This window comes from Ostrea edulis, chromosome 4, assembly GCF_947568905.1.
Source record: "Ostrea edulis chromosome 4, xbOstEdul1.1, whole genome shotgun sequence".
Classification (NCBI taxonomy): Eukaryota; Metazoa; Mollusca; class Bivalvia; order Ostreida; family Ostreidae; genus Ostrea; species Ostrea edulis.
Genome location: NC_079167.1, coordinates 10,112,167 through 10,137,217, shown reverse-complemented (window position 1 = coordinate 10,137,217; position 25,051 = coordinate 10,112,167). Strand labels below are relative to the sequence as shown.

The following is a 25,051-nucleotide window of genomic DNA, read 5'->3' as shown; positions in this document are numbered from 1 at the left end:
ATAAATACAGATTCACATTTGTAAACTATAATTTACATTCGTTAACTAAAGTTCACAATTGTTAATCCTAGTTTCACAAATTGTGATACTATATTTATCAGACTTGTAAACCGTAGTTTACAATCGTGAAACCATATTTATCAGATAAACTATGTTTTGCAATCGCTAATGATTGTTTTCATTGTTAATTATAGTTTACGCTTGTGAAACATAGATTATCTGTTAACTATGATTTACAGATGTGAAATATAGATTAACGTCGTTAACTAGAGTTTACGGTCCGTAAACTATAGTTCACAGTCGATAAACCTAGTTTATCGACTGTGAAACAATGTTTAGCTCATTTTTGTGAATTTGGCGTGCCATATCTAGAGGCCTATTTATTGGTGCATGACCGATGATAAAATAATAGAAAATCCCACGTTCTACTTCATGTGATGCGTCCAAAATCTTGAGTATCCTATAACTTTGACCATAACGAAGAACTACAAGAAAAAAAAGGGGGGGGGGGGGAGACAGAACCCAAGCACCTGTGCACTCCACATACTCAGGGTTTGCACATCATTACTTCACGAAGCTGCCATTGCTTTGTGTGAAGAACAACAATTGGGCGATTTAAAAAAAAAATGTAATTAAAAGTTTTAATCCGTTCTCATATAATGTGAACACTTTCCTAATTAACCTGTCCCCTTGCCGTGAACAAGTAAATAAAAGCAAAGTACTCATAGAAATTGTATTGTGTATTAAAATTTCACATGTTGTATAGAAAATTATAACTGTGATCTACATAGATCGGTAAAGTTGGCTACTAGTAACCAGCTACTAGTAACTGGCTACTTAAAAAGAGAAAAGTTGGTTACTAGTAGCCAGCTACTTGGACCAGGAAAAGTTAGCTACTAGTAGCCAGTTACTAAAAGTAAGAAAAGTTAGCTACTCGTAACCAGTTACTACAAAATATAAAAGTTATAATTACTGATAGCTCGCTATCAGATAAAGGTTAATGAGTTTGAAAATTATTATCTATCAGATTTATTTCTAAAGAGGACGAGGAGTCGTATGAAATTTCATGCTCAATTATCCCCAGTTACATAACGTTGCAATGCAAAATACGAATAAACTTTTTCAACTGAGTGTTTACTTTAAAAGTGATACGGATTGAATTCAGACCTTCAATCATTTGATATACCATCCATTTTGAGATATCTGCTACTTTTACAATTTGATTCGAGTTACCCTGAAATTTCAACATAAGTGTGAATACCGTAAGAAACTTTATGTTTGTATTAGATATCTGACGAATTTACGACTATACATATGGCAAGAAGTGATAGATGGTGTTTTGGTACGCCATGAATATTCAGATATCGCTCTTTAGGAAATCAGTTACTTATACATTTTGATTATCGGTACAATGAAATTTCAAGATCCGTGTGAATACCATAAGGAACTCCGTGTTTATATCGTATATTTAACTAACTTACAACGATACGTATGGCGAGTAGTGATATTGGGTATCGTGATATGTCATCAATTTTCAGATATCACGCTTAAGGAAGTCAGCTACATATACCTTTTGATAGCAGGTAAACTGAAATTTCAAGTTTTTCGCAAATATCTTAAGGACCTCTGAGTTTGTATTAGATATCTGACTAATTTACAATTATCAAAGTGAAGAAGAGTGATATTAGGTATCTTGACATTCCATAAATTTCCAGATATCACGCTTAAGGAAGTCAGCTACTTATACCTTTTGATTCCTGGTATCCTGAAATTTCAAAATATCTTAAAGAACTCTGTATTTGTATTAGATATCTGACTAATTTACAACTACCCACGTGAAGAGGTGTGATATTAGGTATCTTGATATGCCAACAATTTTCGAATATCATACTTAACGAAGACAGCTACTTATACCTTTTGATTCCTGGTAACCTGAAATTTCAAGTTTTTCATAAATATCTTAAAGAACTCCTTGTTTGTATTAGATATCTGACTAATTTACAACTATCCATGTGAAGTGGAATGGTATTAGGTATCTTGTTATGCCATCAATTTTCAGATATCACCCTTAAGGAAGTCAGCTACTTATACCTTTTGATTGCAAGTAACATGGAATTCAAGTTTTCTACCAATATTTTAAGGAACTCCTTGTTTGTATTAGATATCTGACTAATTTACAATTATCAAAGTGAAGAAGAGTGATATTAGGTATCTTGACATGCCATAAGTTTCCAGATATCACCCTTAAGGAAGTCATCTACTTATACCTTTTGATTCCTGGTAAGCTGAAATTTCAAGTTTTTCATAAATATCTGAAAGAACTCCTTGTTTGTAATAGATATCTGACTAGTTTACAACTATCCATGTGAAGTGGAGTGGTATTAAGTATCTTGATATGTCATCAATTTTCAGATAGATATGTTAGATATCTGACTAATTTATATTTCCCGATATTACAGGGCTTTATATGAAGTGTCTTGATATGCAATCAATTTTCAGATATCACGTTCCACGAAGTCAGCTACTTATACATTTTGATTCCAGACATCCTGAAATTTAAAGTGTTTTGTATATAGCTTAAGGAACTCTGTGTTTCTGTTAGATATCTGACTAGTAAACTACTATCCACGTGAAGAGGTATGATAATAGGTATCAAGATACCTAATATCACTCCTCTTCACGTGGATAGTTGTAAGTTAGTCAGATATCTAATACAAATGCAGAGTTCCTCAAGATACTTACGGAAAACTTCAGGTTACTTAGAATCAAAAAGTATAAGTAGCTGACTTCCTTAAGGGTGATATCTGAAAATTAATTGTATATCAAGATACCTAATATCACTCCTCTTCATGTGGATAGTTGCAAGTTAGTCAGATATCTAATACAAAAGCAGAATTACTTAAGATATTTATGAAAAAGTTGAAATTTCAGGTGTCGAGGAATTAAAGATATAAGTAGCTGACTTCCTAAAGGGTGATATCTGAAAATTGATGGCATATTAAGATCCTTAATATCACTCCTCTTCACGTGGATAGTTTGAACTTAGTCAGATATCGAATACAAACGCAGAGTTCCTCAAGATATTAACGAAAAACTTGAAATTTTAGGTTACTTGCAATCAAAAGGTAAAGTAGCTGACTTCCTTAAGCGTGATATCTCAAAATTGATGGCATATCAAGATACCTAATATAACTCCTTGTCATATGTGCACTGGTATATAAATACGATATCTAATACAAACACAGACTTCCTTAGAATATTTGCTAAAACCTTTAAATTTTATGCTTCTTGGAATCAAAAGGTATAAGTAGGTGATTTCCTTAAGCGTGATATCTGAAAAATGATGGCATATCAAGATACCTAATACCATTCCACGTCACGTGGATAGTGGTAAATTAATCAGATATCTAATAGAAACTCAAAGTTCTTTAAGATATTTATGAAAACCTTTAAATTTCAGGTTACCAGGAATCAAAAGGTATATATATCTGACTTCGTTAAGTATGATATCCGAAAATTGTTTGCATATCAAGATACCTAATATCATACTTCTTCACGTAGATAGTTGTAAATTAGTCAGATATCTAATACAAATACAGAGTTTTTAAAGATATTTATGAAAAACTTGAAATTTCAGGTTACCAGGAATCAAAAGGTATAAGTAGCTGACTTCCTTAAGCATGATATCTATTACGATGCACCCCTTCCTATGCAACTCTACCTTTTTTCACCCACTCTAATAATTTAGAAAAGAAGGACAAAATTAAGTCTTTATGGTATTTAAAAATGTATTCATTTTACTTATATACATCAACAATTTAGATACTTGTGATTTATTAATAAATGATAAAAGTATTTAATCATAAATATCTGGGAAAAGCAGCTTGTTTGTAGCGTGTACTCTTTCAAATGCAGTGTACATTGTACTTTACATTGAATAAAATACATATAACACACAATGCCACAGTAAGGTGTTATCACTGGTTTATTGATGGTATTTACATTGTACATTTGCATACAGGGATGTCAAACAACTGGTACATGTATGTCTTTGAAAAAATCTTAATATCCAACTCCACTGTCATAAAACACACACATACCTGTACAGGTACTTCAACATGAATAGAAATACAGAAAATTATTTAATAAATATAGGCCTACTTTCTTAAAAACATAAGACCGCCACAGAGAAAACAGATGTTGCATAATACATGTATAATCTATCTGGTCCATAATTGTATATCTGTCTGATCATCCTCTTCACCGTCCTATGTGAATAGTATATTACATGCCAACTTCACTTCTTTCCATCTAAAAACAAAGAAATTGTGCAACATTAAGATACAAATTGGGCCAACAACAAACAAAAGAGAATTCATTCTCTGGCCATATTTTAGAAAATCAAATGAAATAGGCTGGTTTTTTATTTTCAATTTTCAAGACCATTTATATATTTCTATGTTACATCATGCATTTTGAAAAACTTGCATATAGTCATTTTAATACCCATGATGTAGTGCTCCATCAAAACTAAGACATTTATCAAAGGTGACTGTTCCTATACAAATTTTTCAGCATTAGTTGAGAGCCACAGGGTTTTTGGTCTATGACCTTAATATTTTGGAGGTCCAATGTCATGGTAGACATTGAAAAGAATATGAACTCTCACTGCTACAACCATAAAGCACCATGCATAGGTCAAAATTTGTTGCATTTTATCTAAAAGCTGGTAACATCTTTACACGAGTGAGAAATTCTCGATTGTGACACAAAACAATATGCGAACAAAACACATAATACATTGATAGGAAGAAGCATGCATTAAGATCAATGGTCACCTTGTTTTAAAAAATGGTAAACAGAACAGAATACAGGCTACTGTTGTAACATCTGTCTCTATTTTAAAATAAATTCAAAGTCATAATAAAGATCGGTTTGGTAAAGGATTTGGGGCTCTGTCAAATACTGGTGAAAAGATAATTTTCATTATTAGTGTAGATGATAAATTACCATGTCAGCAATACTGAAAATGCCAAAACCTTAAAAGAAATGGCAAATAGGATTTAATTGATTTTGAAAAAATGGTCACTGCTAGCCCCTTCTCATTCAGTTACCTTCTTATCCAAATCTCTGACATTTTAAAACACTTCAACCCATAATTCCAAATAGGCATAAATTTCTGAAAAAAAAAGCTAACATTAATTCTCCCCCATCAACTTATTCTAATCACTTACCATCATCATCACTACTCTCTTCATCATCTTCATCCTCCTCATCATCTTCATCATCGTCATCTTCATCAGATTCAAATGTGTCATCAGGAATATCATAGATTCTCATCATAGGCTGAAAAATGTAGATATCATATATGTATAAAATGTAAAGTGTTTGACATTGTTTTACGAATGTAGCTTGAGGGTCAATAGGCCATTATAGCATTCAAATTTACAAAATTAATGTACAATACTGGATTCGATGAGAACTCACCTTGTTAGGATCTTTCATGATGAGGTACTTTCCCTCTTTGAGTTTCATGCAGGTGTCTATCATACATCTAAGTACACCCCAGGCATTCTCCATGTTGAGATTAATTTGATTAGCGAACTCTATGGGTTTAAACTGTTGTGTCCCCAGAATAACGTGCTTACTAGTGTCTCGGTGATGCAATCGAGAAACATAGCTACGGAATAAAGAAAAACAATTCAGCATTTACTAGTTCTTGAGTATAATGAAATTCATGTTGTAGACCTGCAAGGTGTATATATCAAGAACTGACCCAAATTTAATTTGGTCTGATCCTGCTAGTAGTGAGCAGACAGTCCATTTGGCCAGTTTACAGCTGTTGTTTTTCAACTCTGTCGCCAGTACAGCTCCTCTCTGGTTGTCTAGACGGCTTCTCCAATCCACACCACCGCTATACTAAAATGGAATCCACACAATGTTAAGATATATTTATATGGCACAAAACATTTGATAAGATAGAAATATTATGTACTCCATGTAAATCACAATAACAAGCATATTTTGAAAAGTCTGTGTTGTATGACCTACTGATCATGATTTAGTGTGCATACCTGTACAACTAAACAAAATGTGCAAAATATAAATACTGCCCAGGTACCTACACACATAGTGAGACCTCCACCTTGACCTAAGGAAAGCATTGAGCTCGATCTTTTACAATTCAAAAGATGTAAATAGGGTATAAGTTGAAGACAAGTTCAACACAATATACCCCTCATCTCTTCCTTTTCTAGGGCATAAAAATACAATTCTTTGTGCAACAAAAAGGATTCACTTACCCTAGAGTCCCATTCATTGAGTGTTTTTATATTAATAAATTGGAGTTCTCCATTGGGGCCCATCAGTACAGCATCATGTTCGCAGCGACAGATTAATTCTATGTCATTCCCAAGCTTAAACTTACGGTACCTGTACAATAAATAATGAAAAAGAGCATATACCAGTAAAATGTTTGAAGGAGTCACAATGCAACTATAAACTTCTAATTGCAAACACAGTGCAACTACTATGTAGACCTTCCAGATGCAAACAGAAAGAAAAAAAAACATGCACAAGAATATTTTTTTGTTAAAAAAAAACAACCCATACCTATAACCAACTGATGCTATATTTGACACTTCATCATTTTGAACAAAGGGATTGGTTTTCTGAAAGCTGTATTTTTCATCCCCCTATAAGTGTGAAAAAGAATAAAATACTGTTAGACTTTCATGTTATTCTTGTAGCTTTACATGTAAATTACATGTAAATAAGTATATATGTATCAATGGTGCCCCTGACGTATACCAGCAATTACCTAGAAGGACATACTTACCATTCTGAGGACTTGCTGAGAGAAATTGTGGTTAATGAAGGTTGCTTCCAGGGCGAGGTTCCTAGGGGAGTTGATGCTGTTCCCCTCATCCTGAGGCGGCTCTGTGGCCGTCTCACTCACAGAGAGCAGGTCAAATTCTGAGTCATCTCGCTTGTCGAAGAACAGTTTGTTTCCAACACGTTGTACGATAATGTCCCAGGAGTAAACAGACCTAGTGGAACACATCAGTGTGGCCAGAATGGCATCAGTGGCAAACACATTACCACTGGACTTAGCAAGCTAAAAGTAAAGAGATAAAAATGAGCATCACAAAGAAAAGAAAATTAATGTACGTGCGACAACTGTTTCACATGCAGTTTGAAACTCTTATTTTCTTCACCTTTCCGATGACAGTGATTTTCAAAATACAAATATATGTCATTCACATTGAATAGGTTCACAATATTAATATTATTTACACCTATTATTTATTTAACAATATAGATATAAATTGAATGAAACCTGTCTAATGATGGGATCATCAGTAGTGGTGACTTTGTGGAACACTCGGTCTATCCTCTTCATTCGTTTTTCATTCTTTGTTGTCACTCTATCATACTGCTTATCATAGTATTCCATACTGCCACACTTCAATCTGTAATTACATTAAAATTCACAACAATGGCTTAAATATCACTACAAAAAAATCTTTTTATTCTCATAGTCTGTTAAACAATGCTTCTGCTGTACAAACGTACTTTACTTCATGACATTACTAGAAATGTTTTAATTCATGACAAAACAGTCTCACTTCAATATGTCACAGTGCATCATATAATTACATTACGTCACAGTGCATCATATAATCACATTATGTCACAGTGCATCATATAATTACATTACATCACAGTGCATCATATAATCACATTATGTCACAGTGCATCATATAATTACATTACATCACAGTGCTTCATATAATTACATTACATCACAGTGCATCATATAATTACATTACATCACAGTGCTTCATATAATTACATTAGATCACAGTGCTTCATATAATTACATTACATCACAGTGCATCATATAATCACATTACGTCACAGTGCATCATATAATCACATTATGTCACAGTGCATCATATAATTACATTACATCACAGTGCATCATATAATTACATTACATCACAGTGCATCATATAATCACATTACGTCACAATGTTTCGTATAAGGGCTGTTCCATTAAAACATATGAGGTACCCGGGGAAGGCACTTTAAAATTTGGGTAACCACCCATAGAAGCATAAAAATGTAATGAGGGACCACTCACAGAAGCAATTTTAGATAGTGCGGCACCACCCATAGAAGTGAAATAAATTTGAAATACACTTTTTCTTTAAATTCAATATGTATGCATGACTATTTATAACCCCTGAATAGAGGTCTATTTTCAGATGTTCCCAAGCATGATAGTAAAAAGAAGAGTATCTTGGGTGTCATCACCATTCAAATAACTGGCCATCAATGAATCTTGATCATAACCATCAATTTATTTTATCAAGACTGTCTTTCTTAAACATGATGAACTAAATTAATTTTATAAGTCTACCTGTTCATAAAAAGTCTAGTATTGTAAATGTTCAAAAACAACTATTAAAAGTTTTTAAATTGACTAGTATTTTGAGTATTAAAAAACAAGAAAATGTGTCTCTTTACATAAATAAAATGATATTCTATGTTTCTTAGTCAATATATAAATTTACAACCTTCAACTTAAGATTTGTGAGGCTCTATTCTACCGTTTTCAACAATTTCGATAAATTCCAATTTCTCAATTCATATTTGTGCGCCATGTTTGATGTACTGAAGTTTCAACTTCCGATTGTCAAGTCATTTGCATATGTCATATAAAGTAGTATTTACATTAATGGACAAGTATGGAGGCGAAAGCTATTTCGTCGGTATTGAAAAGGTTTGAATTTAATATCAAGTTAAAAACCAAACAGCAGAGTGTAAATTCTTTCTGCAACAATATGATTTTCCTTTCTTTGTCGAAGTGGCTCAAGTAACTACATTTTCGCACCGATTGTCAATGTTTAGCTTTTTCATTAGATCCACCTACGAGATTTCGCGATAACAAGAATGGCGGAGCAGACGAAGAATTCTGCATGCTGTACAATATATTTAATGAAAAACACCTTTATTAGACATGCCCGAGCACAAAGTTGGTACTCCTTTTGGTGTAAACAACATTTGGGACTAATACACAGTGCAGAGTTTATTATCGGTTATTCTTAAAATTATTTTGCACCATTACGGAGATCCTATGGAATTGTAGCCTCATCCCGAAAACGTCAGAATAAAAAAAAATTGGATAGGGCTACATTATTGCAGCTAGAAAAAAATCAAAAACCATTTCAATGGACCACGAGCACGTTTCGTTTTCCATTTTGTACAAGGGAGATAATCCTAACTTCCGGTCGCTATAATTTTAGAGTCAAACTGGAAACGATAACCGGATCGCGGAACCTCATCAACCGAGATAAAATGAAGACAGAAAACGGCGTTTGTTTCACATTCTACTTTCAACCCTTCCCTTGTTGCATTCCTCTCAGTTTCGGTAAAAAATAAAGATTTTATCAAAACAACCACCCACAGATGCAGTTTTCTGGCAGTAGGTACCCACCATATATGCAATTTTCTACCAATGACAAGCACCCATAGATTTTTTTTTAATTGCCGTCCCCGGGTACCTCATATGTTTTAATGGAACAGCCCTAATCACATTACGTCACAGTGCATCATATAATCACATTACATCACAATGTTTCGTATAATTACATTATATCACAATGCTTCATATAATTACATTACGTCACAGTGCATCATATAATCACATTACAAGCAGTGATTGATAATATTACATTATAAATAATGATTCATTTCATTACATTATTGTGGTTCATTTTATAATATTTACATTTTCGATGCTTTTTTCTTTGATATCTTTACAATGATTGTAATGACAACCATTTCATCACGAATTTGACTCAGTTGCGAACAATGCACACACGAATCTTGATAATTATAGTATGTCTATTCTAATGGTCAGGAATTCTGACATGTACGAAAGTAGAATGTATATATAAGAAAAGAATTTCATCTTTGAAAATACATGAGGGTTTGAACTGCTACGCTTCATACCAGCATACTTCTCATGCAGCATGTGATCCAGTTTATTTATTTATTACATTAAAGGTCTTGACTTACAGGTCCTCTCCGTCATCCACTGATGGCAAACTGAGCTTTGTCAGTCGGGGGAAGTCCATTTCCTCTACCACCTGCCAGCTGTCCTTGACCTGAACAGAGGCATCTCTGTTCTTCAGGGGAGCCTAGAAATATTGCATGGAATTTTATGTAAAATGTATTCAGACTCCAATAGCAACCTGTGTCACACCAAAAATGTTCAATATATCAGTTAATGTGGATCTTGGTGATTTTTGTTGATGCAATTTCATTCAACAAGGGCATACATGTAATCTACAGTTTACGGAAAAAAAATTCTGCAATATTTTTGGCACATTTCCTTTATCACAAAGGTCTACATTTCCAGTTTGACAGAATTACACAATATACAGTATGCTACTTTAGAAGAATAACAATCACAGGGTTATTGAAGTTGTTATTGTCTCTGTGGCTGACTTTGTATCTCAACAACAACTCATCATTAAATATCAAAGCATAAGTCTAAACCTTGTTCCTGTTTTCTTGCATTTGTTTTCCAAATTGTTTCTGCCACTTTCTCAACTGTCTCTGCCTGTCTCTGAAACAAAACAACGATATTCATCATTGTCAGTGGCTCCTGTACACAATGTTTTGGGGAGCATCTGCCTTAATTTGACTCAGTGTGTGCTACCACCTATCCTTACTTGTGTATCTTGGAGACAGTGCTCATACTTGGAGTTACCATTTTACCTGATTGTGATTTGTTTTTAAAAGTGGCAGAAAAGAAATTCCAAAGTGCTGAAAATCATTTTTTGCAATAAATTGAATGTAGTGATGTCTTGTGGATTATTTGTCACCCTTTAGATTGTGAAATTTAACAGTTTTTTTTGTTCAGATTTGGGAAATTTTTAATTCACATACAATATTACCTAGATTTTTGTTTCATCTTTGAGAGGTAGTTTTCTTTTTAAAAGTAAAGATCTTTCATTCAGTAACAACCCCCCCCCCCCCCTCAATTAAAGTATATGAAATGTACTTCCATTTCTATCAAAATTAGAAATTTTAAATATATTATTGAAAATTTTGCTTGCTTATTTTCCAGTTAGGAAGAGGTCCTTTTATCAGTCCCAATTTAGGGAGATTGACAGTCATGTCTACTCTTATGGGGAAACTAGTATAAAAAATTTCAAGTCTGTCAAGTGAGTGATTCTCTAGATATTGGGCAGAAAACAAAATTTTTTTTCAAGGGGGGCATAAATATGTCATGATTTGCACCATGTGTAAATGACGAGAAGAATTTTTGTACCAATGGGAGCACTGCTTGGAGAACAAATGCCTTAATCTGACTCAAATTTTGTAAACAATCTTACCTCTCCTATTTTTCTGAGACTTATTTAAAGCACCTTAATCTGACATAATATCTGTAACCAAACATACCTCTCCCTGCTCTTCTGCAATTTGTAAACAATCTTACCTCTCCTATTTTTCTGAGACTTATTTAAAGCACCTGTCTTAATCTGACATAATATCTGTAACCAAACATACCTCTCCCTGCTCTTCTGCAATTTGGAGAGCACCTGCATGTTAGCCTGGTTCTGCTGCTGTCTCCTCTCACGTTCTCTCCTCTGTTTGTTCTAAAATCACAATTATACCAATCTTAATGTCTCCTGATGTTCTAGATAAATCACAATTATACCTTAATGTCTCCTGATGTTCTAGATAAATCACAATTATACCAATCTTAATGTCTCCTGAACCATTTGTTCTAAATGTTAAAATCATAGGTCAAAGTTCACCATGGTGATCCAATACATTTTTTTCCTGAAGTGTTTTGCACTTGTATACTGAATTTCTCTATCTAATCAAAAGACATTAATCCCTATATTATCTCTGAAGATTTTAAAGAATTTGTACAAAGAAAAAAAAATCACCTGTCCATTATCTAAATAAATCATAACAATGAGGCATTCCAATTAATGACAGTTAAATGAGCCAGACCTGTTGGAAAACTCTGCGACCTCTCTGGTATTGTGGCTTTTGAATCTTTGATGTGTCCACCAGTTGGAAGCTGTTCTCATCCTCTTCATGATAATACGCATACTGGCTCGCACCACCACCAAATGCAGATGAATATTTTCCTTTCAAGTAATAAAAAAAATTAAAACCTTACAAAAATTTCAACAATTTAAAATTTCTAGACAGCATATTTACATACAGATAAAGGTACCCAACATATCAATGTAAAAAAATGGACATAGAAGGTACAGTAAAATAAATAAATCAAAACAGAGTCAAGTTATGATCATGCTAGATATTTGTAAACATTTATTTTCATTTCATCATAACTTAATTAAAAGAGCATCTTGACAGTTCAAATAGATGTGATATGATTCAAGAACATGGGTAATTTTTGTACCAGAGTCTACAACTAAGAGAACCTGGGGTGACACTTCATAATTGGAACCTGTCATGCATGGCCATAATGGGATAACTACCTAGAGACATCTTAAATCACTAACACAGGCAAGTATAGGCACAGACTCCACCCTATTCTCAAAGTGGTCTCAGATAAGAGACCCATGGCCACAATGCTCAGATTTAAAGCTTACAAAGATATATTTGTTGGTCCCGAGAACTTTATAGAACCCAGGAGATTTTTAATTATTACAGATGTTTGAAATCATCTATAACCCATTTTGTTGCATAAAAATGATTTCCCTTTGCTGATCATTAGCTTGATCCTGATCTTATCAATATAAGAAATTGAAAGTTCCATAATTCATATTTACCCGAATTATTCTTTTCCCCCCCCTTAAAATTTGGACATATGAAAAAAATTAGCATCTTGACAAATTGTGATGTTGGACAGATCCCAATTTTATATATGAATACAGAAGATAGAAATTAAATCTCAAGCAGCAAAAGGAGAGCGTATTTCTTCAATAAATTAAGACGAATCATAGGTGGATGAAAATTTGTAAGTTTTATTATCAATTGTATTATCATCAATAACCAATATAGTCAAACAGTCTAAACATTTGTAATATTAATCAAAAATCCTCAGTTTTACGTTTAGTAAGACTGTAAATTTGTTACACAGAAGCCTACCTAGATGTCGCTTGTCCTGGTAAGTCGCACCCGTCCAATCAGATACCTAAAATATCAAATATTCCATTAAGATGCTTCCAAGTTGAATAAAACAGTTCTTGATAAACAATCTAGTCAATAATGACTGACATTAAAACTTGAAAAATAACTCTGTCCTAACAAATTGGAGGTGAGACTATGCAACCAGCCAGGTGTTTCAGCTTTACTCAATTGCAAATGTGGATCTCTTTTTTTCTATGCGTATCTTAAAATATGTACTTTGATCTACTAGGACTTATGACATTCAATCTTGAATGGAAGTGAACATGTGGAGCAGCATGTACATTATATGTTGATATATGTGTATTTAACAGCAATTAAAATTGTTACTTGATATATGCATAGTTGACAAATTGGGACAAATCACCCTTTTTCATTTTTCGACCCATATAAACCTGATTAATTTCTATAACCCATTTTTTGTTGAAAAGCCCCAAAACATCACCTGATTGTTTTCGTCTTCTTACATAACTAATACCGATAAACAGTACCATTCCTACTGCCAAATACTTTCAAAATTGAAATTCTTTTAAGGACCAATAATAGGTCCAGCGCAATCTCTTATAGTCTATATTCAGCTGTATAGCTTTATTTAGCTATTTGTATAGCTTGAATTCGTTATTTTAAATCTTTTATCAAATCAATGCCTAAAAGCATATAAATTGAAATTTCACCGAGTGAAAATATTTCATCCTTGTACTCCATACAACACATTTGTAAACAAAATATATAAGTTTCTTAAAATACGGCCCTTAGGAAGAATTTTTACGAAAATTTGTCAAATGTTTGATTGTTAAGCAACAGTTGGCCACCGAGTGAAAATATTTCATCCTTGTACTCCATACAACACATTTGTAAACAAAATATATAAGTTTCTTAAAATATAGCCCTTAGGAAGAATTTTTACAAAAAATTGTCAAATGTTTGATTGTTAAGCAACAGTTAGCCAATCTTCAGCATAGAATATAAGTTCATGAGGATTTAGGATTAAAAGAAAAATGGATTGGTAATCAGATTCCACACTGTAAAGTCATCATACTTATCTATGCTTCAACACACACAGGGTAGTGGACAGTTAACAGCACAAAAGAAATCTTTAAAACGATGCAGAATTGTTATCCAACTCTCACTAAGAACAGTGTTACAAGTAGATAGTTCAAAGTATAATTCTAAAAACATGTTAAAAAATTATAAAGCTATTTACCTAAACATAATTAAAAAATCTCGGAATCAAGTATGTAAACACGATTCAGTTTCCCATTTGGGGACCAGAGGGTCGAAAGTGGAACTTCTGATTATTATTTCATTAAACAGAAGAATAACTTTTTCCTCAACTTGTTTCACAAACTGAAGTCTTTGTAAATTAGGTAAATATATTATTCAAGATTTCAATGTGGACAGATTAAAACTCAGACAACCGACATATGGGATTGAAAAATTCACCTTTCCAAGACGATCTCCTTTGGAAAAAGGTTGATATGGCAAGTCTTTAAACTGATCTGGAATTGCACAAGGACCCCAGCCACTTGGATTGTCCTGTATTTGAGGAGGATTGAAGTGTGCCATACTGAACTTTACTGACAACGTGATCCAACAAAGATGGCGGAACCGGCTTCTATCTGCAAATTACGATCCCGATTTTAAAAACTCATAATCAGGCGCGGATCTAATCTAACCACACACTCCATCTCGAACAAAACCTTGGTCCAAGACAGGAAAACACACTATCATATTGAAATCCATTTTTTTTCTGACAATTACTTATGACAAAGCTTACATTATAACATTGCAATAATTTCAAACAGGCTCTTATATATACATTGAGGCACTGAAGCAATTTCTTTGTAATTTAAGTGTATAATTCAATTGATATTAAAACATATTTTCTGATATTAGATGTATTTTTTTTATTATTTTATATATATCAAAACTGAATTTCTGATATATATAAAAAAAACATTAATGCTATCAAATATTGAAATATCTGTATCAATGACTTTATCTTCTCATACTAAAATCTATTCTATGTTTTATATCAAGAGCTCGATCATTTACTAAAATATATAATTTTTTAAATCAGAAGATATGTTTTTTCATATGATATAAAATAAGAGCAATTTGTTAACACTGAGTGAACTAGTTTTAATGAATGTTCCAAATGATACTTTAAAATAATTACTTCATCTTCCAATCTTAATTAATATGCAAAACAAACAGATCATGTGGACTTCACGTCTCTAAAACCATCAGTTCAATAAAGTGTGAATATTTCTTATGTTCCACCTTGCTACTGTCTCTCTCTCTCTCTCTCCCCTCCCCCCATGAAAATTCACACAGGAGTATGACATTTTTTTTTTTATATTTCATAAAATAAATTATTTGATATCAATAAAATCCCTTCCGTCTTCTAATATAGATCTATCAAAAACCAAAAATGACTTTCATTAAATCAACACATGAGGCCAACAATACTCACCTGCATCTTCTTGGCCCTGCTGTTCTTTATCAGTGGATTTTAAAAAGATTTTTACCCTCTTTATAATTCCCACAAAAACAAGATATGATTATAATCTACCGATTATAAAGTCTCCCAAACGAAGTACTGGCTGTATAAAAGTGGCTTTTTCTGAGTACTACTACTTTCCTCCATTGACAAAATCCATGCCAATTTTAACAAAATCTAGACCACGAAGGCTTTGATTTTGAAATTTTTCCAAAAATCCCTTTTTTTCCTTCAGTAAAACTGGTGTCACTTGACCTTGATCCTAGTTTGTAGGTCCCAACATCCTCTTATCATTAATCAAGGTCAATGGGGATACTAGTTTGTAGGTCACTACACCCATTTATCATTTCTGAAAATTCCATATGTCTCTATCAGTCCCAAACTTATACCAGACTTATGTTTATGGTCAGAGGTCAAAGTCATTGGACCTTGATACCAATTTGTATATCCCATCATCCTTTTATTACTTCTGAAGATTCCATCTCTTTATCAGACCTAGGCTACAATTTAATACAAAGTTTATGATCTAAGGTCAAAGTCACTGGAGTCACCTGACCTTGATACTGATTTGTAGATCTCATCATCCTTTCATCATTTCTGAAGATCCCATATCTCTATCAGACCTGATTCTTAAGTAATACCAATTCTATGTTCTAAGGTCAGAGGTCAAGGTTACTGGAGTAGCTTACTTACTTAGGCCTGTCATTCCGTGAGAAACATAGGCCATCAACAACAGTCCTCCAACAAACTCGATTCTGGGCTACTTTTGCTGCGTCTAGCCAGGTCATGTCCTGCGCCTTCAATTCTGCCTCCGAGTCACGCCTCCAGGTGTTTCTTGGACGTCCTCTCTTTCTCTTGCCTTGCGGGTTCCAGGTCAGGGCCTGGCGTGTGGTGCTGGAAGGTGGCTTCCTTAGGGTGTGTCCAATCCAACCCCACTTTCTCCGTCCAATTTGCATGTCTAATGGTTCCTGCCCTGCTCTCTTCCTTCATTTGTGATCTTTTCAGGCCATCGGATGTTGAAGATGCGCCCGAGACAGGTGTTGTAAAATGTCTGGATCTTCTGCAGGGTTGTTTTGGTCGTTCTCCATGTCTCTGCTCCGTACAGTAAGACGGACTTAACATTAGAGTTGTGGATTCGCAGTTTGGTAGTAATGCGGATGTTCTTTGAGGCCCAGATGTTCTTTAGCATGGTAAACGCAGCTCTTGCCTTGCCGATTCTTTTTTTTTTTTTTTTATAATTTATTTATTTTTTTGGTCACATACAATACATCAGACACTTACACAAACATACCTTTCATACATGCATCAATCTCCCTGTGGTTTAGGTTACTTGCTGTACAATAGTGAAAGTAATAATAATAACAATAATACATGTACTAAAAATAATGACAAGTACATGTAATAATAATTAATCAATTGCTAAAATATTTTCCCACTTCATCCATATTTTATCAAAGTTATGTATTTTAAATGTTTGAATTGCAGCATATTTCTCTACATGATATTTAAACTTTAAGTGAGTATAGTAATCCAACAAGATTTGGTTCTTTATTCTGCATTAAACAGATAAATATGTATTGTTTAGCATATAGAATTATAAAGTTTATAACTTTATTATTTAAAGACAGTGGAATTTCACCAAATATTATATTTGACACATTAAAACCAATTCTTTCTGAAAATTTTCTATATATATGAAGACTCAACTCCCTCCACAATGTTTGGGTCTTATTACACGAAGTAAAAATATGTGTTATTGTTTCAATATTACTTGTACAAAATCTACAGAGATAATTTGTTTTAACACTAATGTTTTTCAAATAATAACCAACAGGATGCCTTGCCGATTCTTGATTTGATGTCACGATCTGTTCCACCCTGTCTGTCCATCACACTCTCCAGGTAGATGAAAGACTCAACTTCTTTGATGGGCTGACCACCAACTGTGACTGGTAATTGGACAGTGGTGTTGATCTTCATCAATTCTGTTTCCTTCAAATTGATCTTGAGTCCCGTTCCTGCTGATGTTGTTACAAGGCGAGTTGTTTTGTCCTGCATCTGACTGTGGTTGTGCGAAAGGAGAGCCATGCAGGTCATCGGCAAAGTCGAGATCATCGAGTTGTGTCAGGAGTGTCCACTGTATACCATGTTCCTGCTTGATGTGGTAGTCCTCATGATCCAGTCAATAACCAAGAGGAAGAGGAATGGTGACAGCAAACATCCTTGTCGAACTCCTGTCTTGACCTCAAAACTCTCGGACATCTGGGCAGCATGGGCAAACCTGCATGTCATGCCTTGGTAGGCGTTATGAATCAGGGAGACGAGCTTCTCGGGTACTCCATAGTGTCTCAGTGTCTTCCACAGTGTCTCATGGTCCACACTGTCAAACGCTTTCTCGTAGTCGATGAAGTTGATATAGAGGGGGGACTTCCACTCCAGTGATTGTTCAATGATGATGCGCAGACTGGCTATCTGGTCAACACATGATCTGTTGCGTCTAAAACCAGCCTGCTGGTCACAGAGCTTTGGGTCCACTGCCTCTTTCATTCTCTCAAGAAGGATCCTGTTGAGGACCTTGCCAGACACTGACAGGAGCATAATTCCCCGGTAGTTACTGCAGTCCCTCAGATCTCCCTTCTTTGGAAGCTTAATAAGAATGCCTTCTTTCCATTCCTCCCGAATCTTCTTGAAGAGGTTGTGCAAGATGTTAACAGCTGTCTCTGTATCAGCTTTGATGGCTTCCGCTGGTATTTCGTCAGGCCCTGTCTCTTTTCCATTCTTAAGTGTGGTAATTGCTCTCCTGATCTCTGTCTTTGTTGGCTTGTCAGTCGATCGAGAGGTCTGTATTGGCTGGATGTATGTCTGAAGGCGTTAGTCTATTTAATAGTTCTCCAAGGTGTTCTACCCATCTCTTCAATTGTTCTTCTGTTGTTGTGAGAGGATTCCCGTTCTTGTCCGTCAATGGCTTGACTGTCTGCTGGAACTTGTTGGAGAGCTTCTTTGTGACCATATACAGTTCTCTCAAGTTTCCCTGTCCCGCTGCTTCTTCAGCTTGTTTGGCCAGATTGTCTATATGATCCCGTTATCTTTCCTGATGCTTTTCTTAACTTCTTTATCTGTGGTGTGTAGTCCTCTTGAGCTTTTGCCTTTGCTGCTCTTGTCCGGCTTGTGTTCAGTGCCGCTTTCTTTTCCTTCCTCACATCCAGTTTCCTCTTGGTATAAACAGATATCCACTCACTGTGTTGAGCCTTTCTTCTGCCGAGAACTTCTTCACATGTGCCTCACCACATTTCCTTGATGTGCTGCCATTAGGTCCTGATATTGGCAACATTGTTATCTAGCTGGTCTTGTAGCGGCTGGAATCTGTTGGACAGGCTGAGGTGGAATGCTGTCCTCACTTCCTTTGTTTTGAGGACACTCACGTTGTACCTTGTCCTCATGTTTGTTGTGTTGTTAAACTTCTTGAGGCATAGTCTTACTGCCGTCAACAGAAGATGATGGTCTGATGAAATGTCTGCTCCTCTCATCACCCCGACATCTTTCCATGCTCTTCGAAATTTCTTGTTGATGCAAATATGGTCGATCTGGTTCTCTATAACATGGTCAGGGGATCTCCATGTGGCCTTGTGAATCCGTTTAAGAGGGAAGATGCTTCCTCCTATTACAAGCTGGTTAAGGGAGCATAGGTCTGCAAATCTCTCACCATTCTTGTTCATGTAGCCCAGTCCTTGTGTGTCGATGACTTCATTGTAGCCAGTGTTATCAGCTCCGATCTTTGCATTGAAGTCGCCCATAAGTATTGTCATATCTTTCTTCCCTGCTTTATCCAAGACTGCCTGTAGTTGTTGGTAAAAGGCGTCTTTCTTTTCATCATCAGCGTCGTTGGTGGGGGCATAACACTGGATGATGTTCAATTTGATCTTCCTTTTCTTGGTGCTGAACTTAGCTGTTATTATCTGGGAGTTGACAGTTTTCCATCCGATAAGATCGTGTTGTGCCTCAACTGTCCTGTCGTCTCACTCAGTTCTAGGAGACAAATGTTGTAGTGTTTCATCTCCTTTGCTACTTGTGTTCTTCCTGCTTCATACATTGTTCTGATGTTCCAAGTAGCGAGTCTGCTGGTTTTCCTGGGTGCCAGCCCTGCAGTTTCCTTTCGGCTTTCATTGCACAGCATCATAGTTCCCCTTGAAGTAGGCCCAGGTTATGTTGGTTTTGGTTTGTAGTTGATACTTCTGTAACTTGGCTTTTTTTATAGATAGGGTTGTTGGCCCTGCGCAAACCTCTAATAACCTCGAGGAAAGGTGGTTTGATTTTGGAGTTTCCTTCCTAGACTGCATTCCATCCCTGGATATTGAGCACAGTCCGCCCATTGGTTTTATATCAGTGATTTCCTTCACCTAGCCTTTCCCATAAGTGGGTATGGCCACAAGGCAGCAGAGGTTTGGAATCAGAGTTTTCCTTCTCCAGGGCCGTAACTGCCGATGAGGCAGACGAGGCAACTGCCTCGTCTGATTTTTTGGCAAAAAAGAAAATAAAATTATATAAATGTTATATTATAGGATATATGTTTAAAATGAAGACAAGCACCTTTGTCTTTGACACCATATTACGATTCTTTACATAGTACAAATGAAACACAAACATGATAAATTGGGATTTAAAAAGTGTCATTTTCAGTCGTAAAGTCAATCGGCGGCCCCCAATCCCCTGCCTCCCCTGATTTAGAACCCTACTTACGGCCCTGTTCTCTTAGATGAGCTGTCTTCCCAGACTGATGAGCCCCATCTACCCAAACTGGAGTCACTTGACCTTGATATTAGTTTGTAGATCTTATCATCTTCTAATCATTTCTGAAGGTCCCATGTCTCTATCAATTCCAGTTCTAAAATTATGAGTTTGTATGTTCAAGGTCAGAGGTCAAAGTCACTTGACCTTGATACCAATTTGTAGATCTCATCATCCTTATGAAGACCCCAAGTCTCTATCAGACCTGGTTCTTAAGTAATACCAGTTTTATGTTCTGAGGTCAAGGTCATTGGAGTCAATTGACCTCGATACCAGGTTGTGGGTCCTGTCATCCTCTTGCCATTTCTGAAGATTCCATATTGCCATTAGTCCCGGTTTTAAAGTTATACTAGTTTATATGCTCATGGTCAGAGTCACTTGACCTTCATACTAATTTGTAGGCCCTGTCATTCTCTATTAATTTCTAAAGACCCCAGGACTCTATCAAATTTGTCAAGTTATATCTGTTGAATTTTGGAATTAATTTTTTCCAATAGAGTTCCATGTTAAACCCCACACCAATTTGATCCCCCCAAAATGTACCCCAACCTCCTTCAATCTGAAAACAAAAACATTTCTGTACATCTAGTTACATTGGCCTATCATATCTATTACTTTCATCAACTGGTTATGGAGAACAGTGTCGGAGAGTTTTAGGAGCGAGAAAGAAGAACCTAGCAAAAACAATGAGTCTCCAAACTTCGTTTGGGAGACTTAAATATGACTCCATTCTATATGCAATCTAATTAAAACCAGATCTTCTCTAACCGTCTCCAGTTAACAGTTAGAGATCTGGTTTTAATTAGATTACACTATATGCTGCAACCTAGCCCTGAAGGGTCATGACTTAACCAAACTTGAATCCACATGACATAGGGAGTGTTTCAATATCGAAATTACAAATATCAGTAGCGAAATAGTTGAATATCTTACATACAAATCAAAGTGGGTTTCCAGGTTTTTCTTTTTTTTTCCAAAGTAGGTGCTTCCAGCTTTGATGCATTTCTGCCATGAATCTGCCTATGTCTGAAACACATGCGCCAAGCCATTACACACCAAGCTTTGTAGCACACTGTTCACAGCAGTACCAAGATCTTCCCGAGTCTCCTATTTCTCTCTCCACAAGTTATTTTAAAACTGGAAATCGCAAGAAGTCACAAATTGCTAAATCTAGGCTGTGGGGGTGGCGGTGGGTTAGGATCTAGTCTGTGGGGGTGGGTTAGGATCTAGGCTGTGGGGGTGGCGGTGGGTTAGAATCTAGGGGGTGGCGGTGGGTTAGGATTTCCATACCCAGTGTTTCCATGTTGCGCTGCAACAATTCAATTCAAGATTTCTTCATGCAAACAATTAATGAAACCTTCAATTCTGATTTACTGTATGCATTCCTGATAGCATTAATTATTCTGCTAAATTGACAGGTGCAATGTTGTCCTCATTAACGTTGTGCACACCAAATGAATAGACGATATCTACAAATCATTGAAGATATCTTAGGTGCTCCATACTTTTTTCAAGAACAATTCAGGGCGATGATTAGTCATGTTGATATAGATGCACGCATTCTTAGAAAGTGCATATTCAGGTTGTTTAATTTGTGACCCCAGGGTAGGGTTCTAGAGAACCCAACCAAGAAAATATGGTGGGTCTAATATTGAATTAATATGACTCATCATCACTTTGCTATTCTTGATAAGATTTTTCGTATATATCCCCATATAAAATCCCCTATTTTAGCCCCATACTACTCCTGGGAGCCATGAATTGGATAAACTTAAATGTTCAATGTGTGAGGAAGCTTTCCCCATGTTTCATCTTTTCTGGCCTAGGGGTTCTTGAGAAGAAGAATTTTTAAATATTCCACCTATTTTTGTTGTTGTTGCTTTTCCTCGATTATCTCCCCTTGGAAAAGAAGATAGCTCCAACTGTGCTAACAATACAAAAATTAAACATTTGCCCCACTTTGTGATAGACTGATAGTTCATATGCCATAGTTTGAAAACAAAGCAGGGAGAAATAAGGTTTCAGTCTTTTATTTAACTTGATATCGCCTTTGGTCTCCTCCTGTTTGCGCTTGGTTGGGCCCTCCAGAACATCTGCAAGTAAAGCTGGGTTTGCTTGCTTCAAGTACTGGTAGGTCCATAAAGTCAACTCTACCTGGTGAGGAGTCCAGTCTTTGTCCTCTATATCAAATAGAAATATATTGTTCAGGGTAAAGCTTTACTAAAGCTGCAATAATTTATCAATACTCATACTGAGCATATTCAGAATGATTTATATAAAAATACTGTTTTCCATATCACACTAGCATTCCTATACATGCTTTCAATCTCAGGGTGCAAATAAAGTAATGGGCAAGAAGGAGATTAAAATTCCATGACCATGACCTTTGATAAATGACAAGGGTGAGAGCCATATTTCACACCTCTCAGTGAGTACAGGAATTGTAATATTCATTTCCTTGGTAAAAACTTGCAAGATCAACACATACATGTAGTACACCTTAATGTCAGTGTCTGCAAACTTTACAGCTATTTGTACATGTACCAATAGTTACCTATTAATAAAAAAATATATAATGATAATGGTCTGATTATAAATAATCAACTGATATTTTCACAACTACCCGGTTTAGAAAGCTTTATTTGGTATTGTTCCATTTGGCAATAAATGGTGCACCAAGACACGTGTTACAAACTCAATTGCTATTTGTTGAATGACTGACAATTTTCTGCAACTTGGAATGCTCAACCAGCATTTTCATATGAATATTAATTTGTACAACTTTGGTAAGTTGCACCAACATTTTTTTCTTGTTACATTTTTTCCCCTCACAATTACACATCACAGGACAGTGTATTTAACGGGATTGTTTTACTTTTGATAAGCAAGAAAGGACTGCCCTACATTGTAAACCTGAATTTGCACACATGCCGGGCCGGTATATCTTTTTTAAAGTCATATAAACTACAAAGATGAAGCTTTTACAGATTTACAAAGACATACTTTTCTCAAGTGACCTTGAAATTGTCCTCAGATGATATGGATTTTAGCACATAATATTCTCTATATATTGCAGTTTGCATGCAGAACTGACTCTGATATCTACCTTTCTGAAGTGCTTTAACAAGCTCTTTGATTTTATCCATATATTGCAAGTAAAATCCCAGAGTGTACTGCAGGGGCTGTAGTCCTGGTAAAGCCTGCATACTCTCGTCTGCCATGAAAGCTGCCTGGTCAGGGGCACCTGCTGCTAACACAGCTACAGAGGAGAATGACGTTCATATCAAAGTGACCTCTGCCAAAAATGTTTTTCGTTTGGATTGAATCTGTGTATGTTAATGTCTGATTGTTTGTTTGCATATATAATAAGTACATTTATATGTGTTTGTTTTTGTAATCATTTATTTGTGCGTTTATTTGTGTGTTTGTATATTATTGGCAGTGTTTATGTATTTGTATACGTATATATATACAATTATGTGACAGTGTTTTTGTATATATATTGCTTGTATTAACATTTATGAGCGTTTCTTTGTACACACATTTATACGTGTCTTTGTATAAACATTCATTTATGCAAGCTTGTTTTAATATACACTTACATGTGTGTTTTGTATACATGTTTATTTACATTTATGTGTGTGTGTTTATATACATGTTTAATGTGTGTTTATATACATGTTTAAGTGTTTGTTTGTATACATGTTTATGTGTGTGTTTGTATACATGTCTGTGTGTATATATATGTTTATGTGTGTGTGTATATATATATGTTTAAGTGTTTGTTTGTATACATGTTTTATGTGTGTGTGTGTATATATATGTTTATGTGTGTGTTTGTATACATGTCTGTGTGTGTGTTTGTATACATGTCTGTGTGTGTGTATATATATATGTTTATGTGTGTGTTTGTATACATGTTTATGTGTGTGTTTATATATGTTTATGTGTGTGTTTATATATGTTTATGTGTGTGTTTATATATGTTTATGTGTGTGTTTGTATACATGTTTTATGTGTGTGTGTATAAATATATATTTATGTGTGTGTGTGTGTGTGTGTGTGTGTGTGTATTTACATTTATGTGTGAGTTTGTATACATGTTTATGTGCATTTTTTTTTTTACCAGAATTCCCTTTATATCTCATGTCTAGCAATTGAGTGATTCAATTATAGAAGAGATCAATTTGTGGGAACCAGGTATTTTAGACTAGAGGTTTGATAGAAATTAGCACATGTATATTAGACTACAGGTTTGATAGATATTAGGACAGGTGTTTTAGACTAGAGGTTTGATAGAAATTATCACCGGTATTTTAGACTAGAGGTTTGATAGAAATTAGGACATGATGTAATATTTACATTTATAATGTTTTTTTCTTTGATATCTTTGCAAATTGTAATGATAACCATTTCTTCATGAACTTGTTACAGTTGTAAATAATGCACGTATGAATACAGAACCACCTGATAAATATAGTGCGTCTATTTTAATGGCTGGCATCCAACAGAAATGTAAATAAAAGAAATATATTTCATTTCTGAAAATACATGAAGGTATGCTTCACGCTGGCA

General features: G+C 35.0%; 1 protein-coding gene across 1 annotated transcript in view; it reads right to left on the bottom strand.

Moving 5' to 3' along the window:
• LOC125672033 (uncharacterized) overlaps window positions 1-25,051 on the bottom strand; it is a 53,619-nt gene that overhangs the window by 22,840 nt on the left and 5,728 nt on the right. Inside the window, exons 4-18 of the mRNA XM_056161930.1 lie at window positions 23,583-23,735; window positions 22,515-22,656; window positions 21,414-21,502; window positions 14,632-14,807; window positions 13,150-13,195; window positions 12,040-12,179; window positions 11,587-11,675; window positions 10,570-10,639; window positions 10,087-10,208; window positions 7,340-7,472; window positions 6,839-7,117; window positions 6,613-6,695; window positions 6,303-6,432; window positions 5,777-5,919; window positions 5,488-5,680 (exon numbers count right to left, since the gene is read on the bottom strand). Of these exons, the coding sequence (XP_056017905.1) occupies window positions 5,488-5,680; window positions 5,777-5,919; window positions 6,303-6,432; window positions 6,613-6,695; window positions 6,839-7,117; window positions 7,340-7,472; window positions 10,087-10,208; window positions 10,570-10,639; window positions 11,587-11,675; window positions 12,040-12,179; window positions 13,150-13,195; window positions 14,632-14,807; window positions 21,414-21,502; window positions 22,515-22,656; window positions 23,583-23,735 (1,988 nt within the window). The remainder of the gene's footprint in view (window positions 1-5,487; window positions 5,681-5,776; window positions 5,920-6,302; window positions 6,433-6,612; window positions 6,696-6,838; window positions 7,118-7,339; window positions 7,473-10,086; window positions 10,209-10,569; window positions 10,640-11,586; window positions 11,676-12,039; window positions 12,180-13,149; window positions 13,196-14,631; window positions 14,808-21,413; window positions 21,503-22,514; window positions 22,657-23,582; window positions 23,736-25,051) is intronic.